The 25,381-nt window shown below is 42.5% G+C and overlaps 1 protein-coding gene across 6 annotated transcripts in view; it reads right to left on the reverse strand.

Moving 5' to 3' along the window:
* Window positions 1–25,381, reverse strand: part of mib1 (MIB E3 ubiquitin protein ligase 1) — a 51,759-nt gene that overhangs the window by 21,935 nt on the left and 4,443 nt on the right. For all 6 annotated transcript variants that reach the window (XM_069510985.1, XM_020108999.2, XM_020108992.2 and 3 more), the window contains exons 3-12: window positions 24,529–24,658; window positions 20,878–20,982; window positions 19,792–19,858; window positions 19,051–19,255; window positions 18,549–18,732; window positions 17,137–17,281; window positions 16,887–17,020; window positions 15,374–15,481; window positions 15,022–15,219; window positions 14,630–14,781 (exon numbers count right to left, since the gene is read on the reverse strand). In XM_069510985.1, coding sequence (XP_069367086.1) covers window positions 14,630–14,781; window positions 15,022–15,219; window positions 15,374–15,481; window positions 16,887–17,020; window positions 17,137–17,281; window positions 18,549–18,732; window positions 19,051–19,255; window positions 19,792–19,858; window positions 20,878–20,982; window positions 24,529–24,658 — 1,428 coding nt within the window. The remainder of the gene's footprint in view (window positions 1–14,629; window positions 14,782–15,021; window positions 15,220–15,373; window positions 15,482–16,886; window positions 17,021–17,136; window positions 17,282–18,548; window positions 18,733–19,050; window positions 19,256–19,791; window positions 19,859–20,877; window positions 20,983–24,528; window positions 24,659–25,381) is intronic.

Genomic DNA, 25,381 nt, shown 5'->3' on the forward strand with positions numbered 1-25,381 from the left:
TGACGATATATTAATTAAATTGCTCGCTTAAGTCTATGCAGAATTATCTCAGGCGTGACGACTTGAGAGATAAGTGAGTGAGGACAGAGTGACTGTAAGATTCTTAAAAGGCTTATCAAATCAAGGTCCAGACAATCGCATGACATTTTTCTGGCTTGTGAAAAATAAGATTTTGATAAATGTTCATGACGTATTCGAGGTATTTGTGAGTTTTCAGTCTCGTACATTACAAGTGAAATGCCACACTCTAATATCCGTGCGATCACCTTGTTGAAGAGAGCATTTGGTGTGCACAACCACAGACTTACACATCCCGGGGCTTTCTGCAGTTAAAATGCAGGTGGGGTAAGTGAGAGGACTTGCGTGCTGTCATTGAGGTATAAGAGGTAAAAGAGGAAAGTGGAGGAGAGAGTGGAAAAAAAAAAAGAGAGAGGAGGGCATAGAGGACATTGCTTCCGTACAGTATAGATGTGCCCCGTGATGAGCCCAACTAATTAAACAGATTCTTCAGTGGCCGCGCCTCGGGAAAGCTTGAAAAAGACACTTGAAAATTAATGAGAGCTCAAAAAGGAGAGAAGGCAGCCCAAACTTTCCAGTGCCTCGGAGGTGTGGCTGCCACTTGTCCCCCTGCATTGCCAGAAACCATATATAGAAAATAAATAAACGAGAGAAACACAATAACCTATCCCACCATCTAACACCATCCACGCTTCTCTGCACTACACATTCAGCCTTACTCTCCCCTCCATTTCTCGAATATGCAGTTATTCTAAGTATAGAGGTGAGCAGACGAAGCTCTACCATAAGCAGCGTATTGCAGCTCTATCTAAAAAGGAGAATGAAGAGTGGGGGGGGGGGTCAAAAGGACACCGAGATTGAGGGGTTGGTATCAGAGGAGGCAGTGGATTCGGTGGTGAAGGATGTAAAACAGGGGAGGGGGGGAAAGAATCAAGAATATACAAGTGGGAGCAAGAGAGACCACTTTATTTGGTGCTCCTAAAAATAGCGCAGCAAATGGTAGCAGCAGCTAGCTGGCCTACCGCTCCTCTCTCCTTCCAGGCCGGTGGAATCAATAGGCAGGGAGCTGTAGGGAAGGCTTCCCGGAGCCTGTGACCAACAGTTGCTGGGGTGGGGGTATGAAAGAGGGGAGGTGGGGTGAGACAAGGAGAGGAGCAGAGTGGAACGGAGCGGAGCGGGAACTATTTTTTGCACTGCTTGACTAAATATGGTCAGGTTGGGTGGTGAGACAAGACACAGGAGCACCCCGGCAACAGGGGCCTAGGCGTGTTTCACATGCTTGGCTTCCCACAAAGTGCTAACCATTGGTCCTCACACTGTGGGGTAGGAAGCCGCTGGCTGGTTGGCCTCTTGTCCCTAATTTGTTGCCACTGTGTTCTTCCTGTGCTCTCTGCCCTCCCAATCGCAGCAGCATCTCTGCTTAATCTCTTCCAAGTAAAAAGGTGACCCTTGCAGTGCACTTTCAAGAACGCATAAGCTGCATATTGATGACTTACATGGGCAAAAAAAATAATCTAAAAACAACCAATACACCAAAAAGATATTGCAATATCCTTCATGTCTAGCCCGTGACAACAGTAATCACATTATCTTGAATCGTGAGGGACAATTAAAAGTGCAGCTGTCTTCTACCGCAGCAGCAAAGATAACCTCTTTCTTTTTCTTAAATACCTCTATCACAATTTAGCCCTCAAACATTCAGTAAACTCCCTGTTCTAAGCTGCTGTATAAAGTTCCACTGAATAATAAAAGCGCATTTTAGGAGCAGCATAAAGCTCTGGGGCTGCGTGTGTGTGTCGATGGAATAAGAAAAAGGCAGGGTGGGAGGACGGTTGGTATACTTTCTGCCTCCTCCACCGACCAGGGCATCCTCCCAGCTCTCTCCCTCAGAATGCACATGATGGAGAGGAGAGTGCTGCAGGATTTTTTTTACCCCTCCTTCTCTCCCTGCACCCCCCTCCCTTTTTTTTCAAAAGGCAGTTCTTCATGCCAGCTCTACGTCTTCCTTTTCTGAAGGTATGACTTGTGTTTGTGTGGGACGATGTGTGGATGGATGTGTGTGTGTGTGTGTGTGTGTGTGTGTGTGTGTGTGTGTGCCTGTGTGTGCCTGTGTGTGCATGCTTGCTTGCTTTCTCTCCTTTTTCCCCTATCCTCCCCTCCCTGACTCTAGCACTCAACCCACCCGCCACCACCCCTCCTCCCCCAATCATAGAAGCTGATTCAGCGAGTCAGGCGCGCACCCGGCACACACGATGGCTGCAGCAGCTGGAGCGCTCTCTAGGTCATTATGGCTCTCTTCACTACGGGAAGAGGAGGAGAGGAGGGGAAGAGAGGAGGAGCAGCTCAGATAAGAAAACTGATCTGACAGGTAATATATGCTCTTCCTTGGCTTTTTGGACGGAGTTAACCCCTGACGGGCCTTTGACGTCTCCTGTCCTGTCTCTTCCCTCTCTCTCTTCTTCGGATGCGATCAGTTATTAACTGCATGGTTTGCCTGTGAGTCGCGTAGTCGGAAGGGGGAGTGGAATTTACTGTTCTGCAGCAGCAGCAGCAGCAGCACTGGGACAGAACTTAACCAGAGAACACCTTTGGGCTTTTTTCTTCTCCTCATGTTGCTTTCGTCTTAGAAGAAGGGAAGAAATAAAGGCTTTATGAAAAGAAAAGTATGGAGAGGAAGAGGATGCAGGAGAAGGTGGAACAGGAGAAAGGGAGGATGGGGAGTTGCTATGGTCCACATGGAATTTAGCCCTGTTTTTTGCACTCTCCACTCTATCTCTCTCATCTTGTTCTTTCTCTCTCCCTCCCTCTCTTGTGTTGCGCCCCCCCCCCCTCTCCCGTGTTCCTGGCACTGGCCGGACATGCTGCAGCAGCAGAGCTCTTTGGCTCATTAGGCTTCATGGTTGCAGCCCTGCCGCTATCTAATGACGGACTCGTTAACTCAGACCTGCACTGGTGTGGAGAGACATTCCCTTATGCACAATTCGCCCTCAGCATCCGACTCCTTCCAAGGTGTTTTTGTCTCCGTGACTAAGGATACTATAATTATTGGGACTTTTAATGAATTTTTTAAATGTATTTTTGAAGCTCTTTTTTTCATTATTTTTTGGTCTTACCAGACCACTTTATCAATTAGATTGAGGGGCGGGGGAGGTCACTGCCATTCTTAATTGATGGGAGGTAAGTTTGAGGACACGTCACACTTTTAAACCCAAGGCTGGCCGATTGGGGTGGAAGGATGGATTGTGGCGACCAGGGGGATGACGAAGCATCAAAATAATGAACAGCGGGCAGGTCCGGAGTTCTGAGGAGGGAAAAGAGGATTGACGGCACACAGCTGTGAGAAGTGTATTAACACAGATGTGGAGGGGGGGTTATTGGGCAGCAATAGTTGACTGTGTAGATGTGTGTCACTGGCTGAACCCATAGCACTTGAGGTAGTAACCCAGTTTCTTCTCTAGTTCTCTCTCTCTGTAAAGGATTGCTATAGGCTAGGCAGGGCATGCAGGGCACACAGTGCTGCAGTGTTATCGCCTAAACCAGAACAGACACAACAACCACGGGGCTAATTTGCTGGTTCATGTTCCCCAACCTCCGTCCTGCTAAGTGTAGGAAGGAATTTCAACCCCCTCTCTCTCCTCTTTGCTCACCCTCTCGGGTGGCTGTGACATTTCCTAAACAGGACGTCACACCTTTAGGACCAGGCTCACCCACCTGCCAAGCCCTGTCTTTGTGCAGAGAACAACTGTCACCGCCACTTCAACCTTCCTTCATTACTATTCCAAGCCCTACCACTGCAAAAACATTGCACCACTTTCACCATTTATTCAGCTCTCTTCCACCCAGTCTCCAAACTCAAACCTAAGCTGCCCCCTCCTCCCTAATCCATTTTTCGATTTACACCCATTGCCTCAGCATTCAGTCTGCTGGCTAGCTTAGGCCGGTTGGGAGGCAGTGTGGACTTGTGGAATGTGTTGGTGTGGGGCAAAGATTCATTAGAGGCTTGCTGAACAATTCTCGCTACCATGCAAATGGTTATTGATCTGTTCCACCCACTCTGCAACACAACAGCTGGTTTGGCTGTGAGCACAGACAGGTGAGGTTTGATCAGAGGGAAGAGGAAGTGAGAGAAGTTGACCATAAAAACAGTGTTGGGGGGGAGGGAGAGGGAGAGAGAGAGAGAGAGAGAGAGAGAATTGGGGGGGGGGCTAACCAGGACCAATCCACAAGTGCTGAGTGGGCATTAGCGCCTTCATGTGACCTATGGCCTGCCTCTGCGCCTAAAGCCCAAATCCTGCTCACAATAGCTTCCTGTTCCACTTGGATCACTCTCGTTTTCAAGCATCAGCAACTGCTCCAGCTCGCCACTGGGGACGCCGCTGACAGCAGAGAGACGGGCGAGAAAGGGGTATGAAGGTGGGGTAGAAGAGAGGACACAGAAGGTGGGGGTGAAACAAGAGAACGAGATGCCAGTGAGGGAGACAGGAGTGGGAGGAGAGAAGAGAAAATGTTTTAGTATGTCAGCGGGGCCATGCAGCTTATAGGTGCACCACTGCTCCCAGGACACAGCAAATGGTCGTCATACTAGATGAGGTGCTCACAGAGACGCCTTTTACCAAGGACTTTCCTTCAAGGAGAAAACTCTTCTTCTCGCTGCTGAATTTTTTTGTCCAATCTACTTCCTCAACATTTTCCTGGAAAGACAAAAAGACTTCCTCTTTCTAACTACTTTTTAAAAAAGAGAGCTGTGATCCTCCCCTGACCCTCCTGGTTTCTCACAGTTTTTTGGAGGACAGTGGGGGTCACTGTTACAGTCGACTATGGTATGGACTGCAAAACTTTTGTTATGTTCAGGGGCGGGGGGACTGGCTGTTCAGCCTTACATGGCAACCAAAGGAAAGCCTTGAGTGTGGAACTGAATTTACACTCAAAGTCACCTTACGGTGCAGACTACCATACTTGGGAGGGAGAACGGTGAGGAAAAATGTTCTGCTCATAACTTCCTGACCTTGGCGAAAGGTGAGAAAATTCCATACCTAAGATTACCTCCTTGGTGCACATACTTCTTTATGTACCCATATGAACATATGATAGCTATGGAATGTAAAGAAGTATGTATTCTTGGTGAGGTGCGAGTCATCGTTCTGGAAGAATGATGTTGTACAGCGCTTTTTGAGGACGTGTTTGTGCTTTGCAAACTGTTAATACGGCTGTGATCGTGGTGTGAGAGAAAATAGCAGGCGAGGTAAAAAGAGAGCGAGAGGGAGGAAGAAAGCGAGAGAAAGAGAGCATGAATGTGAGTGGTAGGGCTCATACATTAGCTATACTGTCTCTGGGCAGTCTCACTGCAGCAATAATCGCTGTAGGGAACTTACTGCTTTCTCAATTTGGCTGAGTTGGCCAATAAAAATCTCTCATCCAAGATAGGCCAACAATTGAATCCCACAATTCATTGGACAATTATGTAAGTTAGATAGCAATCGTATTTTGAGCTTGCTTTGAGTTTTAGCCATCGGCACCAACTATGAGCAAAAAGTGGCCTTGTGACAATGCCATATGCACAGGGCCTCTTTCCTTCAGTGTGTGATTTTACTGCATTACAGCCCTTGAAATCCAGCCAGTAGCAACTTAGCACTAACTTCTAACTGACCATTAATACCATAATCTTTTTTCAGTACTTCCACAAGGCAAGGTGAAGGGGACCATAAACTCTGCCTTTGTTGCCGCATTTTTTTTAACATGCAACTGAAAGAGCAGGAAATAGTTGCTGAGTAGGCAGAATGAAGAGGCACCGTCGCTGCTGCCACACACTGGCTCTGTCCTACTGCTGTATCATATGGCTTCCGTGTTAACAATCTTGTATGTTTAACTACGACTGCCTGTCCCTTTATGTTGCTGCCCTTATCCGCACCCCACCCCACATCAACCCGGCTGCCCCCGTGGCTCCCCTGCTTTCCCCCTGATTCCTGCTCTCATTGTTCACGTTTGCTATGCTTGCCAAATGCTTTGCCGGGGCCGCATGGCAGTAAGATTAGACCATCAAAAAGTGACAATGCAGGATCAGGGTCAACACTGGCCCGTCAGCTGATTCCGATTGTCAACTGCTTCAAACAAATAAAAGGCAACAGAATATGGACAGAGGTGCGGAGAGAAATGAAGCCTGGGGGGAGGCAGTGGGGAGCGGTTTGCACAGCAGGCTATTCATATCTAGCACTTTCACCTATTCTGACCCTCTGTATGGCCTGTGCCTGGATCACAGACGAGGCCTGCACCAGTTTTAGCTCAGGTTTACCTCTTTTTAAACCTTTTTAATGTAGAGTCACTGCTCCACTAAAGGTAATTCCTCCACTGCATTTTGACTTCGGCTTAACAAATCAAATGGAAGAGATAATAAACAGAAAAAAATCTGACGTGTATTTCAATAGTTCTAACCAAGAAATCAACTAATCAGTAGGTTAACAATCTTAAACGTCTCATAGGATGATCTTATATATATACACTCATATCAAAATTCTTTCATCAAATTAGATTTATTTTATTTTTTATTTTATTTAAAATGAATGTTGTGTGTAGCTGCAGGCTGGAGTGTATCCATGTCATCAAAATTTCTCCTGCAATAGAGCAAACGGAAAAGCACATACCATTCTAGTAGTAATGGTTTTAAGCTTCTGAAATACAAGACACTTTATTCTGAACTGATCAATTAGCCAAGGTTACGGCAGACTTTATCTATTTCCCTAAATAAAAGAAATATCTAACCAGAGGTGACATCCGTGACAAAGACACTGAAAATCAAAACTTCTTTTAACTTGAGTTGACCGACTCTAGTTGAAAACATTTTAGCTATAAACAACAATAGAAATGAGATTTTGGCCCATAGATTCTCAATTCGCTGAAGAAGTCACATTTGATCTATGAAGAATAAAACAAAAGCCCATCTCAAATGTTCTCAGGGAAACACAGAGCTTAAATCAAATGTTCAAAATTTTACACAAAGCTGACCAGTTGCTGATACTTTAACAGCTGCTAAAAAGGGTCAGATCAAATATATAACTCAACATTATAAAGAGACGCCAGAGAAAAGGTCACCTCAGTCCACAGCTAAAACGTAAAAATATTTTCTTTTTTTTTGTGGGAGGAACAAAAATATTCAAACTTAATTTTCAGTTTTTTTTCCACCCATCAGATCCTGCATGACATTCTATCCGCCAGGACATAAGAGGCCTGTATGAGTGAACGGCTTGCACTGCATGTTTCTACCAGGCCTTCAATAGCACTGACCTGCTGTCTGAGTGACAAACGCAGCAGATGCTGACATTATCAAATACTCAGTGCCTGTCGTCCCCCTCTGCTTTTGCCCTGTTATGGCCCTTAGACGAGGTGAGCAGCCCGGCCACCTGACTCTGAGTGACGGAGAGACTGCGTGAGTGTGTGCACGTGTGTAAGTGAGCAAGCATGAATGTGCATGTGTTTGTTACAAATAGACCTGCCTCTGGTGTGCCATATCAGCCTAGCCCTGTGTTGACCTCTACCCTGTCTACAAGCAGCGCTGTATATCCCTCAGCTGTCGCTGGCCACTCTGAGAATCTCTCCTGAGCCTTGGCAGGAAAAAAGTCAATAATTATAACAGCTGACTATTTCAATTCATCTTTAAAAATAGCTTTAAAGGAACATTTATTAAGTTCAATTTAAAAAATAGAATGATGGCTGAAAAACAAATAAATGCTGCTTAAGCATATCTTAACTCAAAAATAGAGCTGAATTTTGGGAGATGTGACAGGTGAAGTTCAATATTTCGTGGAAATAATACAAAATACTGCAGCAGTAAAATTAAAAAGAAAAACTGCGTAGCAGTGTGTGCAGCATGGCTAAAATATGGAAAAGGAGGTTTGATGTTGCCCGAATAGCTGAAATGTTTAATGATCTCATAAATCACTACAACTACGATAAACTTAGGTTCACAATGTTCTTTATGTGGGTGTTACTGTTATAATTTTTTTGTATTAGCACAGGATGGATTTTTAGTACAAACTGTTACAACAGCAGTGCACCGCAGAGCCCTGAAAGAGACATAATATAATCTGCCCTCAGTCACTGTTCAAACACTACCTTCTACACTAGAAATCCGTCTCTAGGTCTTAAATGACTGTTTAAATTAATGTTGTGACTTGACGCCCCAGAGTGCTACAGTAGGCGTGTGAGTGAAAGAGCTTGTGTATGCGCTATGCCTCTGCATTTGTCTATTGGCCGTCTCGGTGACCGGAGTAGCGGCGTGCTTGCAGCAGGGCCCATCTGTCAGAGTCTGTAATTGCTTCACGACTCCAGGACATTTGACTCAAGTGCACTGCCACAGATTATTATTATCCTTTTCTCGGGGAACAATTTTTCTCACTCTCTGGGAGGGGGCAGCATTAAACTTAAAAAGATAGCGAGCAGGACAAATAGGCTGCCTGGGAGGCAGCAAAGGAGAAAGTTAGGTAAGGTTGATCAACTGTACCCATGTATTATTGGTGTGGTGGTAAATGTGCCTTTGTGAGTGTGTGTGTGTCACGCAGAGTGGGTGAAAGTGGACAGGCGAGAGAAAAAGCAGAAGAGAGGAAGAGACTACAGCACTGGTTTTTCAACGAGTGGGAGGACATAGTGCGATGAGCCACAGCTTAGATTTTAATAAGATGTTCAAATGCAACACGGCCTCGCTCTGGCTCTTTTGGGATGAAACATAATGGCCAAAGCTTTTGAGAGTTTGCTTGACTTCAGCAGTTTCCATGTTGGTCTCTGAAAACAGTGATTCCAAAATGCTTTGCTAAAGCTGGTAAAATGGAACCAAATCACCTCTTGAATGGATTTGGTCCCCTTCAACCAGCTGTAGCTATGCATTGATGACTACGAGGAGCTTCGACACAATCACTACAGCAACAGCTTCTTGATGAGGACTGGCTTATTATGGCCTATTCCTCTACCTACAGCATCTGTGGTGTTCGGTCAGAGGTTGTCATGTTCACTGCTAAACCTGTCTACATTTTTTTTGACTAATAAAGAAAAGCAATCCCAGCTTCAAAAACTTTGCTCTGGTCCTGTTTCCTGACTCCTAAATGTGTTGCCTCTCTGACTCTAGAGGGATTAATATTCTGACCACACTATCAATGGCTGTTTCAAAAATAGCAGGGGGGTATACTGTATGCGCTATTTCAGAAACAGAGTACTCACATGTCTGTGTGAGAATGTGCGGCTGTCTTGCTGAAACACCTCCTAAGCTCATGTCACTAGATGTTAACAGTCAATTACACTGTGGGTGGGAATAGGCAAAAGGAAAAAAATAAAACATAAAGGACATGGTGGATGTAGCTCAGCAGGGATATGACGGTACAGTAAAAAAATAAATATGACAATAAGAGCGATAGAAACAAAGAAGCGGGCAGGAGATAGTTGTTAAAGTACACACACTCTTTGGTCTCGTCCCCCTGAAGCCTGTAGACAAGGCTGGGCGAGATGAGAGCCAGATGCTCTGGAGGACAGGAGCTGAACGCACAAATCACAGGAGCAGACATTCGCAAACAGTTACAGCCACACACATTCACTAGTTGTTACTGCAGAACAAGAAGTCGGGGGGAAAACTTCCTGCACACGGTCTCCCTCACCCTCCCTCCTTCTCCATTCTCTCTTTTTTTTACCTTCCTAATTTGGTGCTTAATGCTACGTCAAAGTGAAGTGTTCTTAAACTCCTACAATATACAACACAGCCACAGAAACACTCCTGAATCATTTGCATCAAAATTGATCCAAAAGCTGGAAGCTTATCTAATTTGTCTAATTACTCACAGAGATTGACAATCAAATTTATTGTAAATAGCTTTTTTATTCTCAATTTTGAGTGTTTTTAAGTGTTTTCATTGGACCAATAACTATGAAATCTATTTGGGTAACATAAGAAGCACTAGCTCACTCAATCACAGAAGTCTAACGTGATTAGTCTAGTCTTAAATGAGCAAGAGAGAGGGTGAAGATTTAATCAATGGGAGCCGAGACAAACATTTTGACCAATTTTGTAAATGTATCTCCGTGGACCTACAACACTTTTTTCTGTCTAATAGTAATCTCCGCTGACAATACCACAACTATTATGGTGCAGCCTATTATTTCTGACTACTGGGAATACTTAGAGTACTGCATTTTGGAGCACAATGTGTGTGCTTGCAGAGCCTCCGTCTCCTCAGGTGTGTCGATTAGCATTTTGGGGTTTGCCTATATGTTGCCATATTAAAAGAAAGCAATAAGAGAGAGGCAGGAGGGCAAATGATACAGGGAGGTGACACGTAAAAGGGTACAGACCGCCGCTGCAGGGCTTGTTTGGAGATCGTTTATGAGTCATGGGCTATTAATCGTATTGTTTACAGTACTGTAGCAGCTACTGGCTTCTAGCAGCCTGAGGGAAAGACACAAGAGACGAGCCAGGCTCTCCTTGCAGGCGGAGGTTGCAGTAAACACACACAAGGAGAGCGCACAATGTGGCTGTCCGAGGAAATCCTTTTACCCGACGCGTTACTGCTGGTTATACTGGCACTTTCAATTTACTAGCAATTGTAAAATTTAACAACAAGGTCTAATTTATAAGGGGGACGCCTTTTACACTCTGTAGTGGGCGAGTGTGTGAGTAATGAAGAAGGTGAGACAGTAAAACTCCCCAGTTCCTGCCCACCCCTGTTGGTAGAGTTGATTTGTCTCAGTATTTGGGACTCCGAGTTGAAAGATTCATCTGTCACCCACAGGGTTCTTCCTGTGTATCTCCCTCAATCTTCTCTCCACTGCTCAAAGACCCACCCATGCTCTTAAAACACCCAGACACATATCACACATTACACACACACAAACACACACCAGGGACTCTGACAAACTTGAACCCAAAAGCTAGCATTTGACGTTGATAACTTGCATCAGTTACAAAGAGAGAGCGTAAAACAACACAAAGTGGGAGCAAATTTTTCTCGTTGTATTGTCAGTGTTGAGAAACTATAGATTACACTTGTTTAAGCACCAACTGCCAGAGCATCCTGCGCTGGTGCTCAATCTAAACAAGCCGATAGAGCAGAGCCAATTTTTTAAATTACTATCAGGAAACAATAGTAACATTAATCATCAAGCAGAAAGGCTTCATGTCATAGTCTTTGTCTGAAGGGATTCTGATTAGCTTCCAACTCCACACTTCATGACAATCATCAAGCGTATTTTTTTTTTTTTTTTTAGAGAAAGTCAGAATTCCTCTAAAGCACTCGATCGAAACAGCGGCCTCTCCACTACAAAACACACCAGGCAGGCTACTTTCACTTCAACCTAGGGAGAGATTTTCGAGGGCTTTAGGACTTGTGGACTGTCTCCCTGATATTGCAGGAGCTCGAGCGTGAAATAAAAGTAAATGGGTAGACTGGTGAAGGCGACATATATCTTCATTTCTGTAAAGGCAAGGGGACAGAGCATGGACCGAAGAAAGCAGCACACACACTACATGACAGAGGCCCTGATAAAATACTGTACTCCAGGTAGAGAAGGGCAAAGGAACCCAGGGCTGGGGCTGAATTATTATGCTGTGGTGTCATTGGTTCTGCTCTCAATACTGGAGAAATTAAGGAAATAAATGTCCTATTTGCTATTGCAATAAAGAAAGAAGAAATGCTAAAAGAAGATTTCCCACTGCAACACTGCAGCACACACACACAGACACACATTGGCAGTGAAGATTATCATTGCATCAAGTGCAACAAGAATTTCGCATGTGAGGGCGGAAACATGAGCAATATGTCGAATCTGTCTCGCCAAAAGTCTGTCGCATGCAGGTGGAGAAATGAACAGGTTTCGACTTCCTGGCTCGTACTTCATCTGTTGTCGCCCCAGGTATGTTACGCATACTGACAGCCTGGAGCGAACACACAGAGTTAACTCAATTATACAAACATGGCTGATGATTAAAAGTAACCATTAGCCAGCTGATTGTTATGGGTGCGTTCATAAATTCAATCTGAAATGGTCAGAGTATCATCTGAGCTGTCATTCACAGTTTCAGATCGCTCAGAGCAGTTGATTTAGTGATTCAGAGGCTGCAGGCAAATGCCAGAAAATTATAAAAATATATATGAATAAACACATACATACATAGAGTTCAAGCACTTTTTGCCTGCAGAACATTGAGTTGTACAGCACAGTTGCCATCTACTTTTATATTTTCTAAATCCTGGTCTTTAAATTACACACCCATTTAATTTTAATATGAATAATTAGAATTATAATATTTACAATAACACTTTTGTTTAAACTCTGCCAGTTTGTGACCTACCCGACATAGATTTACTACTGTTCATTAAAGTTTAAAAGCTGCGTAATAAAAGACAACACAGCAGTTTTGTAATATTGTTTTGCTATCAGACTACAGAGTCAGGCTGGGACTGCTGACCATATGGTTGTGTGTGTGTGTGTGTGTGTGTGTGTGATTTCAATTATTTTATACATATTTTAACAGGTATAATTTGAAAAATATTCAACGTGTGCATTGTAATCAAGTAGATGTACATCTATACAAATACATTTAATTACAGGGATTTCAGGTTCATAGACTCTGGAACTCGCTGCCAAAGGCCGTCAGACAAACTACCTAAAAAACAAATGTATTTATTTTAAATTCTGGGTATTTTCTGCACATTTGTTGCTCTTCATACTTTGTCTTAATCTCTTAATTTTGTAGTGTTTTTTCCACTTGGTGGGATATTTCTTTTCTGATAATCTTTTTGTAACATGCAGTATTTCTTGTCATGTGTATTCACTCTTTAAGGTCCTAAATAAATACTATTATTAATACCATCAACATGATAATAAACCAATACCCACAATCTGTATTTTACTTGAATTTACTATATTTGCATGTACATTATAATTGAGATGAATTACTTGACAACTTGTTTTAGCCTAAATAAACATACTACATGCTATTCTTTTTGTTTAAGTCGAACTGAAAAATATTTGCTCAGTGTGCCACAGAGAAAACAGGGCCTGGCCTGTTCCGCAGCAGAGCCAGAGGTGGAGGGCTGGATGTGGCCAGGCTTGTGGTAGGTGTCAGGTGTTTCAGAGCCCTCCGACCCCAATTTTATTTGTCCACACGCCAAAGGAATGAAAGCCAGTTAAGGGGAATGACATTTAGCCTGTGATAACCACGCTCATGTACAAACACACACATACACGCCCAAATCGCCCGGCAAGGAAGGCAGCTGTTAACTTTTCTCAAAAATCGTCCATAAGTCTGACCCTCCAACGTCTATTTCCATCACCTTAGGAGACCATGCATGATCAACCTGATACAGACAGCCGTCTCTCTGAGCCATCCTTAATATGCTCGTGGTTGAGAGACAAGAATAAAACAGCCAAAGAGCAGAGCAGCATACTCCTGCAGCCAGAAATAGCAATGACCAAGGACAAGGCGTGCTGCTGCTGAAGCATGGCCCAGCGGCTTCAGTCCGGCCTCTGCTCACAGCACACAGTGATGGACAAGCATAACAGTAAAAGGAAACATCAAATGAACTTCAAGGACTATTAGCCACACCTATAAAAAAAAGTCAACATAAGACAGATGCTGTCAGGGCCTCAAAGGTAGTCTAATGTCAGTTTGAGACCATACCATCTGCTGGGGAGAGGAAGCCTATAGGCCTGTTTCAGACCTCAATCAATGTCAAACTACCTTGAGATGCCGAAAAAGAGCTTACAGATGAATAAAATGTGCTCGCTGAGGTAGTGGATTTAATTTTTATTTTAGTTTTAACTACTTCAAACTGCTTCTAAGTTTAAGTGGATTCTGTAGAATAAATAGCCACAGCAGGTGGTCAGTTCATTGTATCCTGTGTCAGTTATTTAAAAAGGTTCTATTTTTGTTTGTGTGGATGAATGAAGCTAGTCTGTTTTTCTAGTTTAGACCTGTAGGTGGTGAGCCGACCTCTTTCATTCCAGCGGAGGATGATTAAGAAATGGATTAGTAGTAGTAGATTAGAGCTTCTGCCGTGGCCTCTGTCCTTTAGCTGCTAAGAAGCAGACTATAAACCTGAGGGGTTCTGGTCTTGACAAATAATTTCAAAAGTTATATAAGACTCAAATTATAATAATGCTCTGACGGTCCCTTAATATTGTTTCAGTTGTGCCACAGTGAATATTCAAAATATAAAATATACTCATGATTAAAAAAGGCAACCAAGACGAGTCCTGAAAATATTTTTGAATATTTGTGTTATGTCTGGTGCCCATTCACTATTATGTAGGCATCTATTATTATTTTCAATTCAGGGTGGTGAGATTTTCATTGCGGCTCAATTTGTGATTTCGATACTTCTGTTACTATTAGTGAGTTTTGTGCGTTGATGCTAAATCGTTTAGTCAGACTGCATCAATAAAATAATAATTGTTTTTTTTGTTTTATTCAGCAGGAGTGTATCTAATGTTAAACTTTACTGAGAGCGCTCTGCAGACATTTGAGGACACAGCTTCTACAGATTCCACTCAAACAGGCTCTGGTCCCATGCAGACACTGCCTAAGTGTGACAGCTAGTGGGAGCGAGTGAGTGGGAAGATAAGTCAAGTCTCATACCTGGGGTTTCCTCGCAGGGCAGCATGATGCAAGGCATTGAACCCGTTATTGTTGGTGATGGTAACGTCCGCACCGGCCTCCAGCAGCACTGACAGCATGTCGTCTCTCTTCTTGCTTATGGCATCATGCAGGGGTGTGTCACCCTCTGAATCCTGAAAGGGAAAACTTGTGTCACTTACCACTTTTTCACTTGACTGTGAACTTTGTCTTAGGTGGCCTCAGTAGCAGACAGTAGACAGTCAATCATAACATGTACAATAATTAATGAAGACTGAACAGTTTGCCCTATGACAGTGCTGTTGTATATGCTTGTCTCTGTTTTACCTCACTGAAATACCACTTTATGTCTCAAAACTATTCTCCAGGGGTAAACAAGACACAGTAAGAGATACCTGGAGGCTCGGGTGGCAGCCGAAGTCCAGCAGGGTTTTGACCACCTGTAGGTGGCCTTTATTAACAGCGATGTGTAATGGAGTCTGCCTTCGCTTGTTCCTGGCGTTCAAGTCGGCACCGCCCCTCTGCAGCACCTCAATGACGGAGCCCTCATCGCCAAAGGCTGCGTGGTGCACCGCCCGGTCTCCATCTTTGTCCTGAGAACAGCACACATCCGCATAATGATTAAGTGTTGTGTCTGCTACTGGATTTTCCCCTTTTGCCATATTGTGTGACATTCACGATAATACGAGATGCGTTTGTGATTAGGAAGAGCACAGAGAGGAGCATTATTTTCTACATTATACCAACCTCAGCCTCAAGGTCCACATTGTGTTTAAGCAGCAGCTTCAGGACATCCACGTGACCGTTCTGACTGGCTGCCTGCATCGCAGTGTGTCCAGCACACTGACCGTTCACCTGCGAACAGATCAAGAGTCAGAGTGAGAATACAGGTGTATGACAATGTCATGTTTTATGTTTAGATCTGCACATACTGTATGTGCAGATCACCTGAGGGGCTGAGAGATGATGGTGAGGATGTGAGTAAGCTTTTGTATGTGTGGATGTGCGGCTGTGTGTGCATGTTTCATCACCAACTGCAGCACTGCAAAAACTCAGAGCATAAATATTAATGTGGACTCCTTTGGGAGTCTCGAGACATCTCTTGTCCTGGCAGGCGGATCACTTGGCCAGGCTCAGTGTGCTCAGCTTTAAGCAAATAATTCCACTGAAAGGCAGTAGGGCATCTGGCCAGCATTTGCCACACACACACACACACACACGCACTTTCTCCTGCTCTTTGAGTGAAGACAGTATTGCAGACTTATAACTCATAACCTGAAAGGGTGTTTTCCCTGGCCTATAGCATGTGTCAGAACACAGTCTCTAACCATATGGGGTTTGTGGATCTCCACTTCATTCTGAGAGTGAATTGGGTCTGTGCTGCAGTGCACACCAATGGTCCTTGGTGCCTCCTCTGGGCTCAGCCTTAATGCTTTTCAGATTGAGAGAGGTGCAGGAGTGGGAGGATCTCAGAGCCCTTTCCTAAGAGACTCTCAGCCTCCTCAATATACTGAGAGCGGAGCAGAGCACTGTTAGCTGTATTCCTAGGGTTGAGTACTGAACTTCCAGAACCTTAATAGCACTAAACTAAACTAAACTGCCTTGATGCTACATGTCAAGATTTAATAATGATGGAGTTGAAAACAGACTTCATACCGCTCGTATCCCCTTCCTTCTGTGTGACATTCAACTTTTTGTACATGTAAACAGTTACTTCATTAATGTCTGCAGTTTACGAATCCTCTTCTAAAGAAAACACAGCTGCTGAAGTCCTTGAAATGCCGACATAAGGAGTCCACATCACTAAGTAACATGACAACAATTTCACAACATGTCTGCCTACTGGCTACTTCTGCTCAATAAGCACTATTGTGGAGCAGTGGAGTTTAAAACTCATTTGGAAGCCTCTGGGTGACAAGTGTGATATATTCAACACATGCTCTTTTAGACAAATAATTCATATTTTAAACATCACAGTGTGTAAGCCTATTATAGTTCACCTCTGAATTAAATTAAAAACAACTTGTGGTAAAATAGTTTATAATTTGTATGTTATGAAAGTCCTTTGAGTGTGTAAAATGAAGTGGAACATTGTAATGTTCTTTTGTTAAAATGAATAGTATTGGTGTTTAAATAATACCCAGCCCTGGGTATTATTTATTATGTTATTATTATGTTTATTGGCAAAGTCCTGTGGTGTTCGTCTGAATCATCTAGAAATTTAGCAGCTGCTAGCAGAACAGCAAAATGTTACACTTACATCCACATCCGGTCTCTTCAGAATGTCCTCCACCTTTGCCAGGTCTCCATTGGCTGCTGCCTTGACAAGCTCCTCATTGATGTCTCCGGACTCCTGTGTCTCAAATAGTTTCTTCAGCAACTGAGACAGACGCTCTGAAAAAACAAGACGAAAACATCAGTGTCTGAGTGCAGGAGTCAGACAAAAAAGGGAGCAGTGAGAACAAAGAACTAAGATAACCCTCTTGTCAGTCTTCCATTTTCATACATACCTCCAGAGGCGTTGCTGACAGCAGAGCCAGAGGGGGCGATCTTGGTGACAGCAGCAGGATTGTACGTCCACGAAGTTCCACAAACCTCAACCTTCAGGTCACTGTCAGAGTAGATTTGCTGCACACGCCCCACCTTGCCTAAGGTCTGTTGATAAATGTTGCAACAAACAACATTAGTATATGGAGGATTGCTGTCTTTGAGCTATGTTTGGTTAACTTGTGTGAGTGTTTAAGTGGCAGAGGAAAGATGAAAAGATTGTGAGGATCAAAAAAGCACAGATGGAAAGAAAGAATTGGAAGAAGTGGGAAAAAAAATAGCACCTCAACAAAGCACCTCTCCTTCATGGAAAAAAAACAAAGCTAACTATTAGAAATGAAAGCTGCATTTCATTATTCAGAGATTCACTTGCTCAAGAAACAAGATGGATTCAAAAGAAAGGGAACCTACTTGCTGGACTATCCCTCATCTATACAAGCAATACAGAGAGGACAGAGCAAAATGGTTTCCAATTTTGAATCAAATCATCTTGATCCTGGCTATATGAGAAAGAGGCACTTTTATCTGTCGAGGTGGGTCTGGGGCTATCCTGGAGGATGCCATCAATAATGGGGACTGCTGCAGTGGAAGCAACAGCGGGCGGCAAACAGCCATGGTTAGTGATCAAAGCCACAGCCCATCTCAGGGTTTTAAGGCTCATTAGCTGGTGAGGGGGAAAGTTTAGCAGGGACAAGTGGCATATTGGAGTAGACTGGCACCACATAACCTAAGGCACGCTGGGCAGCAGCGAATACACATCATAAAAAAAGAACAATGTATTGTTGTGAGAGAATAAAAAGATAAATAAAAGCGACAGCAAAACAGCTATAGACAGATTTGAGGGCTGAAACTGTGGCTCTGCATGTTAATAATACTGCGACTTTTCTTTAGAGAAGAAGAGGAACTAGTCACTATAGTGTGAGAGGAACAGCAGCAAATTACAGACTCACTGAGCCTAATTAATAGATTCCATATAAATGATGCCCATGTGATGAGGACAAAATTATGATGCTAGTAACAGCTCTTATTTTCTCAGAGGTCTAGTTACCGTTTATAAAAATATCACGCTTCAGATTAGAATAAAATCACTGACTGGAATGTAGATTTGTGTTTGTTTAGATTTGTTATATTTGGTTACTTACAAAACTTTAGAACTAGAGTCTAGTGGGCTTTTCCATTTGACTTTACACCCACTACGTAGCTAAATAAGATAAAGAGACATCTCTAGTATCCTACTTTTTTTTGTAAATCAATAATAAAACAATCATGTTGAAAGAGACTTTCTGAGCATTATATATGTAGATTTCTTTGTTATAATTAAATTCGATTTGGCATTTAAATAAATAAGACCTATTGCGACCTATCAGACTCTTACAGGCAGCATCGCTTCAGCCCACTCTCCATGGCCTCTCTGCAGCAGCTTGATGCGGTCGATGTCGTAGCAAATCTGGACCAGGTCTCCCACAAGGAACTGGGAAGTGCCTCCCTCTGCCCCAGCTGCAACTTCACCGCTGCGCACTACATTGGCCTTTGTCAGCACAGCTGGATTGAACGTCCATCTGAGAATAAAGAAATGAATGCGTTAAAGTAGTCTGACTCAATGAATATAGACTGTGGGTATAAAAATTCCCTTTAGTTACGGGAAAAAGCAGCAATCACCACTAAGCTAGAAACCAATGTGGTTAATAGTAAAGTTTTAACAATGATTTGAGTTGCGCAATAAGAAATACGTTTTCTTTGGAAATGAAAAATTCCCCTCAATACTATTTTGCAGGGGCACGTCGCTAATTCCGGAGCTTAGCGTTGTCCAAGATGACTGTGATTGTTTAAAATAACTAAAAACAGTAACCCATAGTTCAGTCCATCTCAGGACTCACCTGTTCCCACTGGGGTACTGCACCACAATGTCGTGATCCTCATCGATGCCGCATACTGTGCCAGTGGTAGTGAGGGTCTCAAACATGCCGTCGGTCCACCCACCGTGGCCGTGTTGGAGGGACTGGACAATCTCTAGGTCTAAATCAATGTTGACCAGATCTCCAATCTGCAGACCGCCAGGATTTCTGTTGCCGTTCTGCTCACCTGGGAGATAAAGGTAAAGTTAAATCTATTAGAAATAAAACTGATAGAGTGTAAATGCGTTTTTCCAATTAAGACTCAGAGTCTGCAAACTGAGGTATAGCAAGACAAATAGAAAGATGCATTTCAGGCAAAAGCAGTCTGAAAAATCTGTAAAAAGATCCAATACTTTAAAACTTTTTAATACTAATGCAGTTACAAATTTGTAACAACAAAACACAGATAAGGCATTGCTACCTGCGCTACCTATCAAAGGTGCTGCAATCTATGAATAATGACACTATAAGATCTAATGAGAGACTTCCACTGCAGTGGCAAATCCAGAGAGAGACAATTAATTCCTGGGATTCTTGGAATACTGTAACTGCAACATGCCCTGAGCCTGTAACTGGTTTCGGGAATCAGGCAACTAGGTAGTGCTGCCATCTAGTGGCCATTCAAATCCAACTACAAGTGAAACTCCCCCTAATGTCCTTGAATCCACTGCACCAGAATGGTAGGTGAGAGAATTGGTGCAACAATGACGGTGGCTTACTTACCCAAAACAGGACAGTGGTCTCTGTAAAACGAGCCTCCTTTGGCATCCTGGACACATTTCAGATCCGACTGAGAGAGAAATGAGGGAAGGGGTTAGATAATTATCCAGGGTGATTCCAATAGAAGAGGGGGCACCATCATGAATAATGAAACTGAGAATTTACACACTTCAGGCTACAGAGACAGTGTCGTTGTCTAGAATACCAACAACATCCATGCCCCGGGGGTAAGGCAGGACAATGAAACACTACACTACTAGAGAGACAGTGTCATAACGTTTGTGATGACTCAGATATGCGGCCACTGTGGCAGATTTAGAGGGCAGAGATGAACGTGTGGCAGCGCAAACATCTCTCTGAACTGATGGAAAACTTAAATCCAGAGCACAAGTCTCAACAGGTTTAATAACTCAGGTCTATACAATTGCACCCAGTGAGTAGGACATGTTTTAATCTCAGGACGCTTTAAGCAAAAAGCTGACATGACAAAAGAAAGGTGTTGACCTCTCATGCTGCATTTGGAAGATACAGTGAAGAAAGCTGGATTCCATCGGAAATTGTTTTAAGGATTTGTTCACTGTCTTAATAAGAAACAAAGCCGACATAAAACAGCCGAGATGGGGGGTCTAACCCATGATTTATTTGATCCAGAGGCAGATGCCACGTACCTTTCTTTTAACCTATTAGAATAACAACGGACAAATCTGTTATGCAACCAAGAAACCCGATTGGCCTCTTTCATAAAAAGACCAGGGCAGTCTCCACCAATGAGGGGGATGCTTTTCATTTGAGACGCGTGTGTAGCTGCGTCTGCACCCTCCTCTAAAGTTGACCTCCATGTTCACTTCCCCCCCCTAAAAAGCAGGAAGAACAGATTGCCTTTATCATGCAGATACCTTCCTCTTCCAGCTGCCTGTACAATGGTGCCTTACTCATGCTGGCTGCGTGGCCCTCACAAAGGCCTGGCAGCAAAAGAAAGAGCCTCAGCCCTGCGGCCAAACACAAAAGCCTCCTGACAGCTGATCTTTTGTGAGAATCAGTGTGTGTGTGAGCGGCTGTGTGCGAGGGTCAGACTGGAAGTTTGCTCACCATTCCCTCAAAGCCAACGCGGTACAGGTTCTTGGCCCCGTTGTCCCACAGAACGTAGGCAGCGCTGTGAGGGCTGGCCGCACTCCAGTCCTGGATCTCTGTCACCTGTTGAGGAGGAGACATGAGATTAGAAACACAACAAGAGTCATCAAGAAATCATATATCCCCCCGGCACCCCACAGAACTTGTGAGAGTAAATAATTTGGCGGAACCAGAGTTGCCTGAAGTTGCAATAGTTCAAAGTTACATTGAAAGTTCACATTGGAGCTCTGTTAACACAAATGCTATGTGGTATCTGTAAGTTGTTCATTGGTGGAAAGTTCTGAGTTGAGAGCACACTTCTGAATTTGGCTCTTAAATCAAACTTGTTGTCATGGAAATACACAAAAAATTAATAAATGTACCACATAACTATGTGATAAATGTGACTGATATGTTTCCTGAAAGAAATTCCTCGTGGGTTCTGTGTTTTACCCCCAGACTGAATTTGTCTAAATCGAACTCATAGTCATGGAACAAAAGAACATTTTTAAGTTTAATGAAATTTAAAATATCAACAGGCAAGTTTCAATAAATATAAATAGTTGGACTAACAGTCTTGATAAATATATCCCCCACATTTTATGCAGCGAAAAAAGAGGGACACAGCAAAGTGCTTTGAGGTTTACATCACATTTACATGACATGAAACTAAAATAAATAAAATACTGAACAAAGAGGGATGTTTTCTCAGCAGGTGTTTTTCATCTTCAACCCGAATAATGAAGTTAAATATGATTCTTCATTGATCCCTGTTGGAAAAGATCTTTGATCTCTCACTGGCTGCCTTCAAACAGAAGGTTGAACTACAGAACAGCAAGGACAAGGAGGCGTCTGCTGACACAAACAGTTGAACTTGGGTTCCTCTTGTTGATGCATACACTTTGCTTTCAGCCATGTAAAGGTCACCATTTGCACTCGGAGTTCTGAGCATTACCTGTTTGTGCTACTTTTTCCAGCATGGTGCTAGATGGCAGGTTTATGAGGTAAATCTATTGCGTCAGATCACTGTGATTTTTTTTAATTAAGTAAAATTCCATATTAACTGTCAAGAAATATAAGTAGTGGGAAAGTTACCAAGGGTTAAAATCTTACAGTGAATAATAAAACTGTTATTGTTTTGATTTTAGTCACAAATTGAGAAAACTAGTGCAAACCACAGGAAAGTTTTAATTAAACATATGCAAACACTACTGCAACACTGCTGTGCTTGCTTGCAAAAGAAAACAAGAAACAAGACAAAAGCCAGCCTGGTCCAGCCAGACCTCAGACTGTGAGAAGCATTACTTATCATTGCAAGAGACATATTACAAGTGTATTCTATCCAGAGGTTTCAGCTGTCTCTCTGACTCCCTATCGTAAGGGAAATAGATGCAGTTGTCTTTTAAATTATTAATAAATTAACTAAATCTTTTAACAAAAATCTGTGGATCCAAAACTCGCCAGTATCCTCCACCAATTATAAACTGCAGTTGAAGTTACGTCGTATGCTAAAGTAAATCGAATCATCTTCTCTAATTTGGTGGCTTATCACCAACATATATTTATAATACACTGATGGTCAGTCCCTTTATTTAGCCATTTTAGTTCTGGATGGAAGCTGCACTTTTAAATGATAATTTAGAAAACTCTTCTATCATCATGGAAAACAAAAACTTTTAATTAACAGTCCTCCTCCAAACACACACAAAAACATTTACATTTAAATGAATAACAAGTTACACATGATTTTAGAAGAGAGGGAAAGCAAAAGTAAAGCTCTCATAATTTATTCTCCTTTATCTTTTTATGGTGGGTTGGAGCAGTAAAATAAGAATAAAACAACAGTTCTTTGCTCTATTAACCCTCCTCAACTTGTGCATGTGCATTCAATTGTTCACAACCACACTAAAGCAGCCTGAAAAATGCAACTGTTCCAATATCTTTACACAGAATTTTCTAGATTTAGTAGCTGTGCATGACTTCTGTGCACTAGCTCAGAGCTTTTCTCTTACAATATTTGCAAGGTACTCTAAGCTGATGAATATTAGGAGTTGTAGGCATAAATAAGCAATGAGCTATAAATGGAAGTGTGCAAAATCTATTCACATTTAGAAGACACGGTTGGGATTTTACATTAGATAATTCTCTCTCCATCACGAGCAGTGCAACAGTGTCATACCACTGAGTACGTGTTGAAAGAAGAGCTGCAGTGGAGTAAATTCATTCTTTAATTAAAAGCTGTGCCTTAAGTAAATACAGAAATCAAACTGTTACATTATTTTCTGGCCCCGTCCAGAAGTAATTGATTAATGGGCCTTAGGAGATAATATCCATGCTAAACTAACACAACATCTGAGCTGCAGGACATGTAATAGCAGTATTCTGGAGAGCATATTGCTTACAGCATCATAAAACAGTAATGAGATATGCCATTAAATAACAGAGGAAAATGAAGTCTTAAATTGCCTGGAGGGACTCTTAAATTGAATATTCTGGGGTCTGGACCCGAGTCAAAATAGAAGCACTTTACCGTACGGTTACAGTATTAATCTACATAGAGTGTGCAAAACAAATGCAACCTCATCACACATCGTATTACTTGATAATGAGGTATTTAAGCCAGGAACAACCTGCAGCAAGGAAATCTGTTCACAGCCTCAGTTTAGATGAAGAAGAATCAGTGAATTAAAGGATTTTCAGCGGCATGTTCTACCTGTTTTTACTATCACTCTTGTATGAACAATGTTTATGATCATTTTTCAAAACGCTGGACAATATTTGGGATGCTTCTGTGGATGACAACACAATCACTAGGTGTTAAACTGTAGCTCTTTAAGTCTTTTTCCACATATACAATAATCTTTATATTGAAATGTTTGCTGATGTAAACCTTGATAGAAGCATTCATTTTCAATTAACTAGTATTTAAAGCTTCACTTCTGCTACAGTACAGTGATATATTAGTATTCAGTTGACAAATTGATGGAGGATAAGATGCTTACTTGTATTTTGGTTTATTTATAAATTACAATGGATGATGAATACTAATATTTCATTATTGATATATATCCATTTCTTTTTTCCTCCCTGAGATTGTTTAAGGCAAGCAAACCATGTTTCTTTCACGTGTACGCAGCCCTCGGGAGGGGGGTCATGCTCTGCTCAGTAACACACATGTGGTTCTAATTGCTTCTGGCAAACTTGCCAAGTCTGCCTTACCTCCAGGGATTTATTAACCACTTAAGTGTGCAGCTTTGACATAAAGTTCAGTTTTGGTCGTATTTCTAAACGGTACATTTCAGCAGCTCTGTACGTTCAGCAAATTTGAAATCTATCTGCACACTTGAAGCTCACTTTACACACGGGATTTATTGGAGACAACTTTTCTTTCTCTTTTGTAACATTGGTCTTTGCTTTGTGTACACTGTTTACTTTTACTTCACACATGCCTTGTCTAATACAGAAAACTGTAAGTCACAGACAAACTCCCAGGAGTGAGAATTATTTTGAAGGTGGCGTGGGATTAATAAAAATAAATCCAAGATATTTTCCCCGGTTGAAATGTGTGTTTAACTATCCAAATGGGGTGGAAGAGAGAAACAGGTTCTACTTCCTTGTCTGGTCCCTTACCTTTCCCCTCCTCCCATTGCCTCCATCCTGGTCCTCCCACTGCCAGTCCACACCTCGCACCACCCGGCCGCCAGTGAAGATCCCTCTGGCCGTGATTTTCTTTGACTTGCGACGTGACTCCAAAAGAACTCTGCTCAGATTGAAAAAGTATAAACACAGAGATTATTATTTTCAATTGGCCTGTACTTTAATCGCTTATATGACAGAGTCAGACAGAGCAGTGAACAGCAGGTGTTTACAGAGGCTCTGTTTACACGGATCAATTCACTGTTTTTCAATTACTCGCAAATATAAATTGCAGAAGGGATGCCAGTGCCTGCTCCACAATAATTGTTAAATAAAACAGATTAAAAATGATCCCCTCATCACCCTCCCCCCTGTTACTTTGTGTCCTTAACTGCCCTTGCAAGTGTGCAAACTTTTGGTGTGAATTACTTTCAAATGTAACATGGCTACAGACAAAGTATTAGCATCTGAACTGCTGTATCAACCACGCAGTCCCTGACAATCACTGTCTAGGCATTGAGCAACAGATGCGTGATGACTGGGAAATAAATCAAAGTAGAAAAACATCATACATCATAAACGGAGCAAAAAAATAACGCAAACAAAACACGAGGGAAAAAACTCAGTCGTCACTTGACGGAAGTCTTCTCACTGTTTGTCCGTTTCTGAGCATCTTTATTTTTCGAGTGTTTCGTGATTTGGGATTTTTGTGGTCAGAACTACCAAGCACAAACATTTTTTTTAAGGGGAAACAGTGGACACGTCACTAATTTTCACTTTCTTTTCAGTTCTTTAAAATCACATTTCACGGTGGCCAGAGCGCAGAGCAGAGCTTTCCGAAAGGTCA

This window comes from Paralichthys olivaceus, chromosome 16, assembly GCF_024713975.1.
Source record: "Paralichthys olivaceus isolate ysfri-2021 chromosome 16, ASM2471397v2, whole genome shotgun sequence".
NCBI classification, from domain to species: Eukaryota; Metazoa; Chordata; class Actinopteri; order Pleuronectiformes; family Paralichthyidae; genus Paralichthys; species Paralichthys olivaceus.